The sequence below is a fragment of the Cynocephalus volans genome, chromosome 5 (genome assembly GCF_027409185.1).
Source record: "Cynocephalus volans isolate mCynVol1 chromosome 5, mCynVol1.pri, whole genome shotgun sequence".
Lineage (NCBI taxonomy): Eukaryota > Metazoa > Chordata > Mammalia > Dermoptera > Cynocephalidae > Cynocephalus > Cynocephalus volans.
In genome coordinates this window covers 155395438-155412012 of record NC_084464.1, presented here as the reverse complement: position 1 = coordinate 155412012, position 16575 = coordinate 155395438, and the positions used below count along the sequence as shown (strand labels likewise).

Here is a 16575-nt window from a genome sequence, read left to right as displayed (position 1 = left end):
TCTCCTAATGCCACACGCTTCCAGAGCCGGTGTTGCATGGAGCCAGCGATTTCACTCTGAGCAAACATACGCTCCTGCTCACACTCATCCCACCCCACCTCTAATTAAGAAAAAAAGGGCATCTAAAAAACTAATTTAAAAAGCAATAACAGCACTATTTTGCAATTTAAGTGTTTGAACACTGATATGAAAAACAATGTTTCCTTCCAACAGCCACAAGCTCCCAGAGCGAGCCTGTCATTCTGGGCCTGCATCCATTGTCTTCTCACAGGAGACTTTCTTGTGGTGTTGGACAACGGTGGCCCTGGTGCAAAGGCAAATGAGGCCCCTTGACTAAATGTCCCCAACTTAAAAGCCTGGTGTGATGCCACAGGCCACACTGACTGGGCCCTGTGAAATGACCTGCTTAGCAGGTGGGGCAAGGTGCCATCCTGTGTGCAGTGTGGGATTACCCAGAGTTCCCACTCACACTTAGGCTGAACATAACATAATTGTAAAACAGAAGAAGAGACAAGAGAGAAATCCTGCAATGTTACACACGAGGCATTGTCTTAACTTTCTGATTCCCACTTGGGAACAGGTTCTGACAGGTTAAACACATGCACACAATGTGAAGACCTGCAAATCACTAGGGCAAGGTTTTGCCTTTCGATGTTGAATATTTCTGGGTTGAATGCTGGGTAAGGGTTAAGGTGAAAGTGGTTTTTAATGAAATATTGAATTTCTGGATTCGAACTTTTTCAGAAAACTCTTTATGCCCATTTACTTAGTACTAAATGGTACATAATAAACAAACCACGGACTGCTCACGGAAATGCTCAATGCCTCTTTGGGCACTTAATACAAAGCAGCAAACAGCAGGCCTGTGGATTGCTTCAGAAATTGTGAGCAGAGTGCTGCTTGGGATGCCCTGAGATATAAGGCTCTGAGCTAATCTATGTGCGGCTGCAGCACCTGCTCCCAACCCCATCTGATGCCCAGCAGGCAGAGAGCAAGACAGGGCCTTATGAAAGTGCCCCCAAACTTCTCATCACAGTGTCACCCCACTATGTGCAAGCGACCCTCATCTGCTGAGCCAGCACACAGTCTCGTCTGAAGACCCGATTCCGTTATACCCCGCACTGGTGTGATGGGCTTAGTGATTCTAAAAAATCTACGTCAGAAGAGTTTAAGTGTGGGGGAGGAGAGGTCAGGGGAGCCCAGGTGCAGGGAAGAAAGGGCAGGGGAGTCAAGGGTGGAGGGGAAAGATCAAGAGAAGTCCAGGTTGGGGGAGAGAGTCACATGTCAATCATTCCCTCTGCTAACCACCACTCAAATGGGGTCTGCATCACACAATTTAGTATCTGATTAAGCAGAGCCTTGACACAGCTCTAACTGTTTTAGTCACAGGTCTCAGTTCCCCCCTGGGATGGATCAGGCACCTAAAGGGAAGGCCAAGAATAAAGTTCCCTCCTGGATTCCCCTCTGAGTTGCAGCACTGAGACCACAGCATGCCTCCAATGGTACTTGTGGATTAGATAACTTGACCTTGGGAAGTTAGTGACCGCCTCCACCCAGGGGGGTGCAGGGTGCCTCCTTCTGAATGTTTACTAGGCCCCTCAGGGCCCAGACAGTCTCATTTCATGGATCTGGGGTGGGAGCCTAGGTACTGACAGCTTTTAAAAGCTCCCTGGGTGATTCTAATGTATAAAGAGGCTCGACAACCCTAACTACTGGGAGAAGAGAAGAGCACATGTTTTGGGATCGGACAGTCCTGGCCCCACCACCTACGCTGTGAGTGTCCCCAGGACACAGCATTATTGTACTTGATTTTGTTACCACAGCGTCCTCATCTATTCTTTGGGGCCACTGACCCTGCATCTTATGATATTGAGAAAGACAAAGGCCACACTGAGGTACTAACTTCCATGTTGGTACCCTTTCCCCCTTTACAGGACATGTCCACACCAACTTGACCCCTTAGTAAGGACTGAGGGCTAGGCTGAGGAGAGCATGATGCCTGGGGTACAAAATTTAAGGGGCACTCACTCTGAGAGTCACCCAAGCACATGGTGGGCTCTCACACAACCAGAAAATGAGTGCCTCCTTCAACCCTGTGCCCCAGGCACCTTGCCTGTCCCAGGGAGACACAGCCCTGGCCCTCCCAGCTGTCCAGCTGTTGTGGGCGAGGTTTTACAAGCGTGACTTATTTTTCTCGATAAGCTGCTCTGGATAGAGGGAAACAGTCACTTTGATTTATATCTGATCTAGATAATTCAGTCATTTGCAAAATACTTCTGGAGTATTGGCTATGAACTGCTGGCAGATTCCAGAGAGCTCTAGAGCTGCCAGGAAACGTAAAGTAAACCTAGTCTATCTCATTTTACGGATGAGGAAACTGAGGTCCAAGTAAGCAACCTTTGCTGAGGACACATTGCAAGTTGGTGGCAGAGTCAGGGTCCCCTAATCCTCTTCCCCTATAGCACACAGACACAGGTCCTAGAAAGATGACTTTTTCACAGGCCTGGCTTTTCCTTTGTGAGGAAAAAAAAAAAAAAAAAAAAAAGCAGAGTACATACATCCAAAGAAAGCTGCTGTGAGAACCTATTCACTCATTCCTTACTCACTCACTCACTCATTCTTTCTTACCTGTGCCAAACCTCCAATCTCTTTGACGCAGACATAGAGTCGGAACAAGTCCAAGGGCTTCTTGCCCACTGCAGGCAGACTGGAGACGGGGGAGCCTCTCTCTTCCATGAAGGTTAGGTAGCGGTCAACCCAGAGCTTCCTCTCTGGCTCATTCCCCAGCTCATACACCTTCGTGATCTTCTCCCCAGTGGTGGTGGATGAGGTGGACTTCTAGTGCCCAGGAGCATGTGGAGATGGGTGCGGGGGCAGAGGGAAGGGAAGAAGGTGAGAAAAAGTAATGAGCTAACAAATACAAGAAGAGAAGAGATTAAAAAACTACTGCTATCACACAACAGTTAGGAATGAAGGCTACTAGTTCAGGCACAAACTATACATTTTCTTAATTAAGAATTTACTTTGACTTTAAATAAAGGGCCCAAACTCCCCCTTTTACATACTTAAAAAACAAAACCAAAAAACCTTTTTAATGTTGATATTAGCGTTGAATCCCAGAAGGCAAGATCCCAATGACACCTCATGTCATCTTAAAAAATAAAAGGGCACTAGCTCATAGAATGATTACAATGAATTAAAATTATGGGGCCCCCAAAAACTAAATGGATTCCTGCCTTTCCTTGTCAAAATAAGAATGGCAAATGTGTGTCTGCATTAAAACTCTAATTCACCTAGAGGAAGAGCAAACCAGTGGTGTCTGCTGAAAGATATAAGGTAGGTCACAGACCACCGGCACCAGAGGTGTGGGTGCTAAGCTCGTTTGAGAGCTTTACAAACTTATGGCTAGCAAAAGCTTTGGCATTTATTCTCAATGACCAGCTTTTCCTACTTAAGATTTCTTGAACTTCTCTGTCAAGGTAAGAGGCTGGTACATAATTATTTTAATAAATTTCTTTACCTATTGCTTTAGAACAGATTAATAGGATCCATGCATTAATCATGTGCTGTGTCTTTTCCCCAGCTTATCTGTGCGTAAACATATACATTAACTCATACGCACATGTTTATGTGCTCATGTGGTTTAATACTGATGCTCCAATTCCTTGTCTTTTATGCATCTGATGATACCTGATACTAAAATGTCAAAAGCTGCAGTTTCTGCACACCTGAAGCCCACCCTCTGGACTATGTGATCTGGGTAGGTAACACTTTTCGACATAAGTAGACCAACTGTATTTTATCTCTTTCTTTCGTATCTCTATGTTTGTATCAATATTTGTATATTTGTAACATTTGCAAGGCCAGGGTTACTGTGCAAAATCATTTCTCAGTTGTCAATAAAGTTTTCTGTGGAATAATAATTTACTTCATTTGTTTATGCATATTTACTAGATTATCATTTATAATACATTGCCATTACTTTAGACAGAGCTCTTAACATTTTTTCCTTTCCTTTTTATTTATTTAGCTTAACATAATTTTAAACATACTGCTAAAAGTGGGGGGTAAATAACATGATGGCAATTGAAGTTAGATGCGACCTTGTTTCACAGGATGATCCCAGTAAAAGCAGGGGTGAGAAAGGACGCCCGAGAACGGACTCACGAAGCTTGTGAAGTGACAGCTAACGTGCAATTCTAACTCACATATAAATTCTCCAAAGCTATTTTGGCTAAAATTTTAAGTCTTCAGCTTTAGAATTATTGAGGCATAAAATCTTTATATCAAATATATAAAAATGGGTGATACAGTTGATGAAAATAAAAAATATGGAATGGCAGGATAATAAAGTAGTGTGATCTTGTAGAATTTACTTTGGTGTGAGTTTAAACTTCATTGTCAGTTAAAAATTACTTTGGATAAGAACCTAAAAAAAAAAAAATATATATATATATACACACACATATTTATATAGACATGTGTCTACACACTCATATATACACTCAGTTTTTAAATTTTATTTTCCTTATTCATATACTCAAGGAATTATTTGACTAGGAAAAGAAACTGTTTTAACACACTTTCTAGCAGACTCTCATACTAATAAAACTCCAGATGCTTTGCAATCCTTAATAGTATAGTTATTATTAGGTTTTCAAATGTTAGTATTAATTTTTTTTTTTCTCTTGGGGAGAAAAAAAATGGGTCCAATGTTTTTCCAAGATGAATATTTGAAATAAGAATATAAGGAAAAGAATGTTATCACTTATAATCAGTTAAAAAAAAAACCCTTCCCTCTTGCATTTCATTTGTGAAAAACTGAGAGGTAAAAGTTTGAGATCCAATTTTAAGATAAGAGAAATAAAAGTTCTACCAGTTTCCTGAATATAAAACACATCTGCCATTTCTGGCCTGGTCCTCTTTAAACCGAAATGGGGAAATGGTTTTGGACTAGTAGTTAATCATAAACAAAACAACAGGGGTGCAGAAATATTTGTTCCTATTTTTAAAAGGAGTGGATTCTTATAAGCTGAAACAGGCCCAAGTTAATGGTTTACTTATAGCTGGCCTATTTTAACTTTTCTCACCTTCCTTTGGTAAATAAACTGAAGTTTAGGCAACTTGTGCTTATCTCAATTTGTTTTCATAAAATTAAAACAATTTAATAAATAGTTTTTAATAGAATAGTTTTATTTCTCATAATTTTTATATTTTCCAGAAAGCATTTTTATGGCACCATAATGTAGGAAAATGCGTCTGCATGTAACTGAAGCAGTCGGATCCTCAAAGAGGCCTCCCCGGGGCCTGCTTGCTAATCTAAAGCAGGGCCTCAGTTTTATTCCACCAGCACACACTTTACATTTCCTATGCAGCACTTTGTCACACAGTGTGAAAAACTGTGGGTTCTGCATGTGATTATTTGTTTGACGTCCACGCTGCTGACAGAAGTACTTCAAGTTCGATGAGGCAGGGTTCGTGCTGATTTTGCATTGCCAGCAGTTAGCGCAGTGCCCTGCACGCTGAAGGTCCTCGCTAGATACTTGTTCTACGGCTGATTACTCAAAGGGATGAAAGTTGAAAAGCCTGGCAGCATTCAAATAAGATTTAGCAGCTGATCCAAATATCTTATAAACAGGATTTCTATGAGCAAGGTGCAAAGTGAACATGGGCACAATGGGGCCGTGCCCACTGCCAGCAGTGAACATCTCCACCCCAGGGCACACTGTTAGCAGAGTTAGTACTTGGGTGTCTGAACAGAGAGAAACAAAAGGCTCAGTGAATGAAGAGCACACATGTTCCACTCTCACCCCTGACCACGCTTAACACAAACCGTCCCCGTTCAGACACTGGCCCTGATGGAGTTTTGAGTGAATGTCTTCACTCTACACTCCATCCACTGGTGACGGGCAAACAAACTAGCCCTTCAGAAAGACGGGTCACTTCTCCTGGTCACTAAGGACCACCTCGCACTGCTTCAGTGTTGTAGAAATTTTATCCTATTGCTCTGAAACTTTTGTGGAGGCAAGAAAAAAGAATGGAAATTGTTGACAAATTACAGCAAGACATTATTATAGTGCCACAAATGTTTTCCTTGAATATACTTTAATTAAGCCTATAAGTACATTCTCCTCAAGTCTTTTAGGCAGATTTACATTTCATCAGTCTCTACCATATGCCTGGTAATATGTGTATGTGTATGGACAAATGTTTATTTTTATCTTGGAATATTTTGCAACAAAACCACATTGGTCCATACCCTGTGAAAGCTTAGAGCATCTTTATGATTTCATCTGTTCTAGGCCTGCTGTTAGACAGGCTTTACTAGGGACACTATTAAGAGCAACTTTAAGTACAAATTGAAGTGGGATCTCAGAAACATCAGTTAAATATTCCTGAATTGTATATATCTGCAGTGATTTGATTACACTCTCCTTTGGTCCCCTTCTTGAATTAGCATCTCATCCAAAAAAAGTGGCTGTGTCTCAATACAGAGAAATAGTCTAACATCTTCCACTCCTGTGAACCACAGCTTCTCCTGTCCTTATCTATCACTGGAGCCAGATGTTCGCTGGTAACTTCTTAAACCTAAAACTGTTTACGATACGGGAAGAGACAATGTATATGGAAGTATTTAGAAAACAGAGAAAATTAATATGCAATTTCAAATATAATTGAATTATAATTGGGAAATAAAGTCAACAATTCAGTTTGCTTTTTTCTTACATTTAACTAGAAAGGAGGGTTTTGGTAAGAGTTTCCTGCAGGACTCACTGGATGTAGATAACATGACTGCTAAGTTAAAAGACAGTAACTCCCTCAATCCTTTGTAATTCAGAGATCAGCACGATGAGAGTTCTTAACATATGATATGATCTATTAGTAGTTTTCATTTTTAATAAATTATTACTATTAATTATTATCTTAAGTTTTAAAGATTATTTTAAACCTCTAAAATTCTCTCCCTGAGACAACATATGAATGCTTTTGAAGTTATTTGGTTTTTACCTGTTAACCTGGAAGCACTTAGTGACTCAAAAATGTTTTGCCTATTAAAAAAAAGAAAGAAAGCAAAACAAAAAACCAGGGTAGACTATGGGAAGGAAACACATAACATTGGCTGCCTTCTGAGACTCAAAGCAAATAACACAAAGACACCAAATCAAGCGGCGCGCTGTCCCTTCCCGCCAGCCCGCTGCATCCACCTAGCGCGCCTTCGGTCCACCTGGGCAGTGCACAGTCGGAACGTGTCTACAGGGAAGCGAAGAGCGAGTATCGCCCTTTCTTCCTCTGAGAAGGAAAATGCGGGTTATGCTAGAGCTCCCTGTGAATTTTACAAACATTTACTAGCACAACCGACTCTTCAAACCTTCTAGCTCTATCTGTTTAAACCAGTGAATGGATAATTAATAGCAGCCTCCTTTTGGGGTTTTGACTAGATTGCCAGGTTCTGCACAGTTAGAGTCTTCTTCCCTCCAACTTGCTTTTCCTGAACTGTGCTCTTCAATACGTCTTACAAAAATTAGCGGGTTAATTAAGCCTTCTTGGCAAGTAATTGTATGTTAAGGTTTTTTTTTTTTTTTTAAACAGATCTTTTGATTCCCTATATGAATGTAAAATAAAGGTTACTACAGCACCATTACTTTTTTTTTTTAAATGGCATACACACAATTAATTTCTTTAGTAGGAAAATAAAGGCCCAACTCTATGGTCCGACAAACATTATGACTAAAAAATTCCTTGATATGTACTTTACCGTATTTGTTATTTGTATATAATATGGAAATCAACACTTAATTTCAAGATTATCAGCAGTCTTGTACAGAATACAATTTTTCTATCTTGACTGATTCTAATGTAAGTACACATTATTAATCTAAAAATTCACGTGCACTAGCATTTCTACAATTTTTTGTTAATTTTACACAAATGAATTGAAAATAAGGCAGGGCTGTTGTTATGCTAAACTGCTCCCTGATTGTAAAATTTATTTATTTATTTCAGATAGGCAGTTTTAAAATAAGACATTTCAGATAGAACAGCCCATGAAAAATTTAGATCAGATGCCAAACTTGTCATTTAGTCCATGGCTGCTATTAGTTCCCATGAAAATAGAGAAGTAACTCATTTTAAAAATCTCCCATAAGTGCACAATAGATTAGACATTTAAACAAAGTCACTGTATGAAGGAGTTTGGACCCAGAAACACAATCGCATGCTTTGTATAGAGGTGCTTCTTAATAACAGCTGTTTCATTACCAAAAATCAAGTTCTATGATGCACACAAATTTTACTCATTTTGTTACTAGTATGATTACTTATAAAGAAATCCTTTCATGGATAAATAATGAAGAAAAAGTCTTATAAAACAAATAAACAAGCAAGCATTAAAGTAGAATTAATTAATTATCAAAAAACCCCAGAAAAAACAAAAAACAAAAAACAAAAACAAAAAAACCAGAGCCACTTACAGGGCTTGATGGAGTCTTTGGCCAGCCTGGGCTGCTAATGCTATCACTTTCATCTCCATGAAATGAGGAGATGCTAGCAGAGCTGGGGGACATTGGGGAAGGGACTGGCAGGTTGCCTGGGGTTGGGGGCTGAGAAATACCCTGAGAGGTGTAGCTATCCTGTGGTAGAGGAATAAAAAAAAAAAAAAAAAAGACAAAGGTAGGGCAAACTTTATTTAAAATAACAAAAAGTAAATCCAGTTTAACAGAGTAATTTTTTATATATATCATAAAGACACGTACAAACAAACACACAAGAACACATATATAACGGTATTAAACAACATTCTTAATTAGTATAATCTGGTAAGTTTGCTGGATGCTGGATGCGGCCACTAAGCCACCATGCTTACTTCAAGCTTACATGGAATGCTAAGCATGGGTCACCCCTTATGAAAGAAAGAAAGGAAAACAAAAAAAAGCTGTTCACCTTATTTATCAAATAAGGCAGGAAAGCAAAATATTAAGTATGTTGTTGTTGCTGAGGCGGCCAAAACAGGAAGCTATAAACTGAAGGCAGAGGAAATGGCTGCAGGTATTGAAACCAGGCAAGACCCCGTACTTCTCTCCACCCCCAAAGCATTTTTCTTAGATGAGTCTTGTCCTCCACCCCCTCCCCAACCATGAGTTAATGCCATAAGAACTAGTAACTTTCAGATCCACGCCATGAAGGGGGTGGGGAAGAAAAGACTACAAACGTGTTGCACAAATGAAGGCATGCAGAAGAGGAGAAACTAAACGAAAAAAAAAAAGTGTAGGCCAACACCAGTGAAGAGGACAACACGGCAGCTTTTGCTAGGCAGACCCCACACTGTGCAGAGAGGGAGGAAGTACCTTTGACTTGCTCTCGGGCTGTGGAGTGCCTTCCTCCTTGCCATCTGCTTTGAGAGGCATGGGCAGTTTTGACTCACCAGGAGACATCATATCTGCAAGACCCATAGATGCTAATCGAAAATAGGAGAGAGAGTTTAGGATTATACATGTAAGTTGTCAGACTGAGCTCCTGCCAACACAAGTTATTGAGTGAAGCCTGAGGCCCTTGAATTTCCCTTGAAGGAACAAAAGGAAAAGAAACTGTAACTTGGAGCATGCTAATTTCTGAAATCTAAACAGCACCACATTCTGGCACCCCATTTTTTATCCAAACAAAACAAAACAAAAAAAATGAAAGAAAGAAAAAGAAAAAAGGAAAAAAAAAAAAAAAAAAAAAGGCAATCATTCCGTATGCTTAAGACCTAAACCACTAGAGGTCAACTTATATGAATATTATTTTAACAAAAGTATTACAGCTTTAAAAGAGTAGGCAACGAGTGGAAATAAGCCAAATGTTTAAATTGTTCATCAGGTGTTCGAAGTCAATGCTGGATGTGTATATTTTTTACCTGGGTACTACAGGATTTAGTGCCTTCTTAATTTCCTAAATTCAAATAATCTACAGTTTACAAAATCATTTGATACGTCATATTGTTTCACTCAAATATCTATTGCATGTGGTCTAGTCTACAATAAAAGAAGACAATCATAGCAGATGACTTCGAAAACAATAATCAAAAATACGTCTTTGAAGGGAAGGCTTTCTAATTATTTTGCAATGGGATTGGTATCCTTTTGGTCTGGCACAGAGCCTACCTACAGTCATCAACCCTCCACAGCAGCTCAACCACCCAGGTCAGACACCCACAGCAGCTCCAGGGTCTACATCAAGTTTTCTATCTCTAGGCTCAGAATTCAGTAAACTCCACTTAGGCTTTAGAATTAAAGGTTCACCAAAGAACAACTGATTTATACACATTTATTGCAGATACTAACAGACATTTTCAGGTTAAAAATATGGGTTTAGATTTCTTTTGAAAGGAAGAACAAGGCTACAGTCGGAAATCAGTGTAGCTATCCAGGGAGTAACAGCTGAATGTCTACAGAACCCCACTGTGAAAACCATCTGCACAACACTGGCTGCAGGGAGACACCAAGCAGATGTGTGAAAAGTTGGAGTGAGGAAGAGAGTGGAGGAGAAAAAGGAGGGGGGAGAAATGAGTAAAAACCAGAAAACATCCCTATTTCAAAATAAAATAAACCTAGGTCCTTATGAACAGGACACATTTTACATTCTGTGAATCAAAGTGCTGGCTCACCAAGGCAGGACACATGCAGCATAATGTGCCAGGGGAAAAAAAAAGCTTTAAAAAAAGCTCCACAGATTGCCCACTACAAAATGATTATTGCACATATTCATGTATTACTATGTTTTAGAAAATAATTAGTTTTAATTACAGCAGGGAGAGAGTGAGCAAGCTCTGGTGAATTAGCTGGCAAGCTCTGTGGTGCTAATTTGCTAATACCGTTAGCATCGCTGCAGGTTGAGACCACAGGTCCTGCCAAAAAAATCTACCCTGCCACGTGCCCATGAGTTTACATCGGCACACTCAATGATGCACTTTGAAATCCTGTATTTTCCATGGCCACATTGGCTTGTTTTTCAAAGCCCATTTGCACCCCAGTCAGCCCTTAAAGTCATCACAACACACACAAATCATAATTGGGATGTTTTTTCTTTTTTTCAAATTACTTTCAATACTTAGACTTCAAGAACTGGAACAAAAAGCTTTTTCAAGTGATGCAGCTGCAGAGAAAAATCTATTGGGATCAGCTAAAAATGCTGTTATTTTTGTGAATGTGTGAAACCTCAAAAAAGCAGCTGAGAGATATTACACCAAGAAGACCGCCTTGTTCAAAGTAGTGGATTGCTTTCACGCAGTTTTATCTCTGGGGTCTAACAAGATAGGAATTAGCAAAACCGTATATTAAAAAATACCCTTTTTAGAAAAACAGAAGGATAAAAGGCAGGACAAGTATGAAAAGAAGGTCTTATTCATGAAAGTCCACATGTCCTTGCCAGTTATTCTCAGAGTGGGTTCACGGGAACGACAGCCAGCACAGTCTAGACCGAGGTGAGGTCGCAGGCACAGGGCTTCTGCGAGGACCTGCTTCTCCAATGGCTGCGCGTTGTTGCTATTTATAATAAGTTATGTCTGAAGACTATTTTGAAAATAGAAATAGTAATATCCTACTTTATGCATTAAATGTGTAGATGTACATGAAATCAATTTTTAAGCATAAAGAACTAGGCCAATTATATTATAATAATTAGTGATAATTCACACTGATTTAAAAATCAGATTTACATGAATATAAGCATATATGTTGGTCTGAAATTCCCCAAATTTCTTTACTATTATACATTTTTAAATGGACATTCTGGGAATGCAAATATAAAAATTGTCAAAAGTCACATTGCTCTATTATTTTAAGAAATAAGAAGAGCATTTAGAGTAATAGTTTTATTTAATACTTCTGCCTTACAATGTAAATTTTATTTTACTAAATGGATCACAAGGTCTTTCCTTAATATGGCTTTTCCTATTCTTTTTGTTGAAATGCTTATTTTTGACTTCTTACCAGAAATCTCAATGAATCACTGCAAAGAGCCATATGCCTCCCAGGGCAATGAGACTCCAGGGCACAATTTTTTCTCCTTTCCCAGAAGAGAAAGACCACCACTACTACAAGGATGTGTTAGATCAAGGCACTGTTCTTTCTCCTGTTGACATCTATAATCCGGTATGTAAAGTTCAGACATAAAAAGGGGTGGTAAAGAATCTGTGACTGCAGAAAGTGCTGCGTGAGTACTATAAATACATTTCAAGTTCTAGCCTCTGGCTTCACCATGGGAATTTAGAGCTACAGTTGTTTCTTAAAGTGTGGGTCAAAGTCCTAAGGCAGCTTATTCTACACTGGATTTAATATATATTCAAAAAGAACATAAAAAACATAAGACATGAGTGAAACTGAACTTAAACATTCAGTCCTAGATTCTCATAGCTTCCTTTATTTTACTCTATACAAGGCTGCAAAACCATTCCCAGAAGATGGTAAAATAGGATCAGAAACACCCAAACCGTTATTTTCTTTTCATGGTAATACACCACACTCTGCAAAAGATTTTGCTCCTGTGTGAGAATCCCCTGAAAGGCCCTAAATATATGCCGACCCTCCACAGGGGCAGTGCCAGGGACAGTGTGGGAGGCTTTGCCCACCTGGTAGTCCTGACACGCCTGCTCCTGCTCCAGCTGTCTGTAGTGAGTTCCCTATGTGGGGCTGCTCCGGGAAAGCCCGAGCCACCTACAAAGTCTGAAGCCACCCAAAACCTCTGGCAGAATCTCAGTCTTTTCCCCCAGCTGAAAAGATTTGTTTTTTATAATTTATTCAAGTACTTTATATTGGGGGGGAGGCAGCAATTCACTTAGAATCATTAATTTAAAGCAAGCAAGCAAACAAGAAACCCCCAACAAGCTTTCTAAACTACTTAGACAATCGACCACTAGCAATGATGCTAAAGATCAAATCTTCCTTCGTGAAAGACCCTAAAGTCCCAAGATGGAAAACAGCTATCCAACTAGCAGTCTTATAGTCTAGGCATAGTTTTGTAAATCTTTTCTTATTTCATAAGAGCAAATTATCTGGTAAACAGCTAATGCCACACACAAAGCTGGCAGCAGGAGACCGCCGAGCAAATGAGCAACACTCTGAGTCGGTGGTTCTCAAACTCTAGCACGCACATGTGAAAATTACCTTAGGAGTCTGCTAAGAATGCAGACTCCAGGACCCCCTCAGAAATTCTGATGGGAGCCCAGGAATCTGTAGTTGCTACAAGCAGTCCAGGAGATCCTGAAGTAGGTGGTTCTTAGTTTTTGTGGTAGTGTGACTGACTTTTTTCTTTGTAAAGGACTACTGGTGCCAGTACACCCTGTATGGGCAGGACACACTAATAGGACATGTTGCACTTGGGAGTGAGCAATGCTAGGTTAGCACCAAGACTCACTGCTGGAATGTGACTGGAGCTCTGTGGGGAGGAAGGCTTGGCTGCGGTGGCATGTGGCACTCCTTCACTATCCTTGGTAGCGGGATGCCTACGATTTGTAGAGTAACTTCTGGTGAGGCAAACTTGGAACCACAGATGGAAGATAGATTTTTTGGAATTTGGATGTTCACTTTAAGATGCTGGTTTATAGGCAGATGGTTAATATGGCTAATGAATATTATAAAATGAAATACAAATAAGTAAAATCCAACCAATAAAACAGGTATTACATAAGGGCACACTTAACAAAGTTACACATGACTTGTGACTTTGCCCATAGTAATACATAATTCTAAACTTTTAATCCAAATAGTTAAAAAAGCTGCTTTAGAGGGAAAAACACCCCACTGCTTACCACCCTACTGTCCCTGGCATTTTAAGTGAAGAAATAGTTGTCACATTCATACTCACAACTGACTCCATTTAGATAATTACTTGCTCACTGAAGCCTGTAACAATTTGTCACTACACAGGAGGATTTTTTTTGCCCCATGCACTGTCTACAACACAATTGTTTGAACTCAGCAAAGAGATGTAAGCTGCACTGGCTGCTTGCTGAGGTTCAGAAAACTCCACCACCAGCCCTGGCCTCACTGGTATTACTTTCACTCTCTCCAAAAGTGCCTTTTGATGGAGAAATGCTTTATCACTGGTAATTTATCTCCAGGAGCCCAAACTAAGTAGACTGCTGTGATGATGACCCAAGCCATTCCTGGCCAAGCCCTAGTAAAGTCAAATGTAGACCTTCAGACCAAAACTCTCACCAGGAGCTACACTGGAACGTTCTGTGTCATTCCTGTTTCCCTCAGAGATCATAACATAGTTACAGAAGATTCTCAGGCACTTATCAATAGATACACAATAAATGCTAAATGGTCAATACTCAATGATCCTCTGGATGATTACTTTCTATCAGGTAGCATTTGATATAACAAAAGCTGGAATAAAATCACATAAATGTAGAGAAAAATTTGATAAATGTTTAAATTATTAAAAATTCAATCTTTCAAAATGTACAATGCAATAAAAAATATACTACCCCATACAAAAGGCTATGAGGATAAATGGTCTTTCACTGAATAGATTTCTTTTGTATGAAATAATGAATAGCTGAATTATCTGAAAAATAATAATGAAAAGAAACCCTCTCTGTGAATCTCCATTAAATGGGTTGCTCCTTAGGGATACATAAATCTCAGGCAGGGCACTATGCCGTCTGTTTATTGTTGGTGATTTTTGTGGCTCTGGGTTCCAAAGGAAAAAGGGAGTATTGCTAATAGGAGATGAAAATTTATTGTGTAGTTCCAGTGCTTTGAAGTAATTTTATTTCAGCAAGCCAGACAAAATATATGATGTCACACTCAAATACTCTACTACCTGGGACAGCACGATGTAAGGAGGAGAGAAGGCTTTTGGCTAACAGACTGCTCCAGACTTTTTCAATTTCATCTCAAACGTAAAAAACTTCCACCTCACTGGGATGAATAACCTTTCCTGCTTAGCATCAGGAAGGGCTATTCTATTTATCTAAAACTTCATTTTTACCAACAGTTTCCGTATTTTCCTCTTTCACAGATCATTCAAGAGAAGCAGTTAGGGAATGTCACTATTAAATTAGACCCCAGAAATCAACAATTCGGAAGCTCACACAGAAGGAAAGCCCAGCCTCTCACCGTCTGTTCTGTCTGACACAAAACATCAGCTTTTGGGGAGGCTTTTCAAAGAAGGGGAGGCCAGAAAGGCTACGAAAGGCAGAGGAAATGAAAAACGGTGATCAGAGAGAACCAAAGCTCTACCTACACAATGTTTCATTAACACCTATTCAAGCACTGGAGGACACACACTGGCTAAGCCAAACTCTGTATTAACTAGAGAGGATCCCACCAAAGGGTATCCGCTATTCTAATATGTGACATAAAGAAACAGCTCAACTGAAACATACAGCATTTTCTCATGTGAAAAGTAGCACTCATTGTCTTTAGGTAGTTAGGGAACTTGCAGAGGTGATTCAAGGGTCTCAAAGAGTCTAAGAACACGGGAGATCTGCACAGCTTTAGACATTCTTGATATTTCCCACAAATTGACAGAATACTTTTACTGCACTAATCAGATGTGATTTTGTAAGAATGTAACTGTTGAGATTATAAAGCGGGTTAAAACAACTAAACATAATGAAATACTTAAAACAATTTCTCAGTACAGACAATCCCAAAAAGTACTTATGAAGCAACTACTTCCACATATACATTTAGAGGTGTTTCCCTAAATGAAAAAAAGTACTTCGAATCCCCCTTCTTCTGTCCTTCAAACATTTACTCTGAAATGTAAATTCTTTTTTTTTTTTTTTTTTTGTCTTTTTCGTGACGGGTGCTCAGCCAGTGAGTGCACCGGCCATTCCTATATAGGATCCGAACCCGCGGCGGGAACGTCGGTGCGCTCCCAGCGCCGCACTCTCCCGAGTGCGCCACGGGCTCGGCCCTGAAATGTAAATTCTAAATGCTTATCTCCACTACTATCAAATGAAGAGTTTTTGTCTTGGAATCTTCCAACACTCCTAATAATTCCCAAAGATAAAGAGAACTTAGTGTGTATATTTAACAGTCACCAATGATACTTAAAATATGTCCACATATTGTAGAGAATGAATAAAAACAATTTACTTAAAATATAATGCAATCCTCAAGATTTAAATAGATTGAGCAGGTTTCTAAGAAGCAGTAAAGCAGTAGTATGCCCATTCTCACCAATCGACCTGCCTTCTCAAGTTGTTTGGGCATATTCATTGGTGGAAGCCTAAGAGGAGGAGGGGACAGAGCAGGCAGCCCTCGGGAGCACAGAGCTGGCAAGGTTACCTGTCGAGCTGTTCACCATAGCAGGTGTCATGCTGTAAGGCGGGGCCTGTGTGTTCATCAGGCCAGAGCTGTTGTTCATGGGCTGGCTGTAGGGAGAGCTGGAAGCCATGAGTCCACTCTGGTTCATGCCAGGAAAACTGCCTTGCCTATACGAAGAGAAAGCACAGGCACACATATATTGACCATGCACATTCTCAGTAGTTCGTCCTGGCAGTCATTTCTAACAATGCATTTATGTAAGGAGTGGGACTATTATTTTGCATGTTTGCTTAAAACAGATTATTTCTTGGAGAAA

The 16575-nt window shown here is 39.8% G+C and overlaps 1 protein-coding gene across 4 annotated transcripts in view; it reads right to left on the bottom strand.

Moving 5' to 3' along the window:
• The window catches only part of ARID1B (AT-rich interaction domain 1B), a 405100-nt gene that overhangs the window by 23226 nt on the left and 365299 nt on the right, over window positions 1-16575 (bottom strand). For 3 of the 4 annotated variants that reach the window (XM_063096175.1, XM_063096177.1, XM_063096178.1), the window contains 4 exons: window positions 16281-16426; window positions 9345-9454; window positions 8472-8630; window positions 2629-2838 (listed from right to left, as the gene is read on the bottom strand). In XM_063096175.1, coding sequence (XP_062952245.1) covers window positions 2629-2838; window positions 8472-8630; window positions 9345-9454; window positions 16281-16426 — 625 coding nt within the window. The remainder of the gene's footprint in view (window positions 1-2628; window positions 2839-8471; window positions 8631-9344; window positions 9455-16280; window positions 16427-16575) is intronic. The other variant, XM_063096176.1, reaches the window with a different exon arrangement.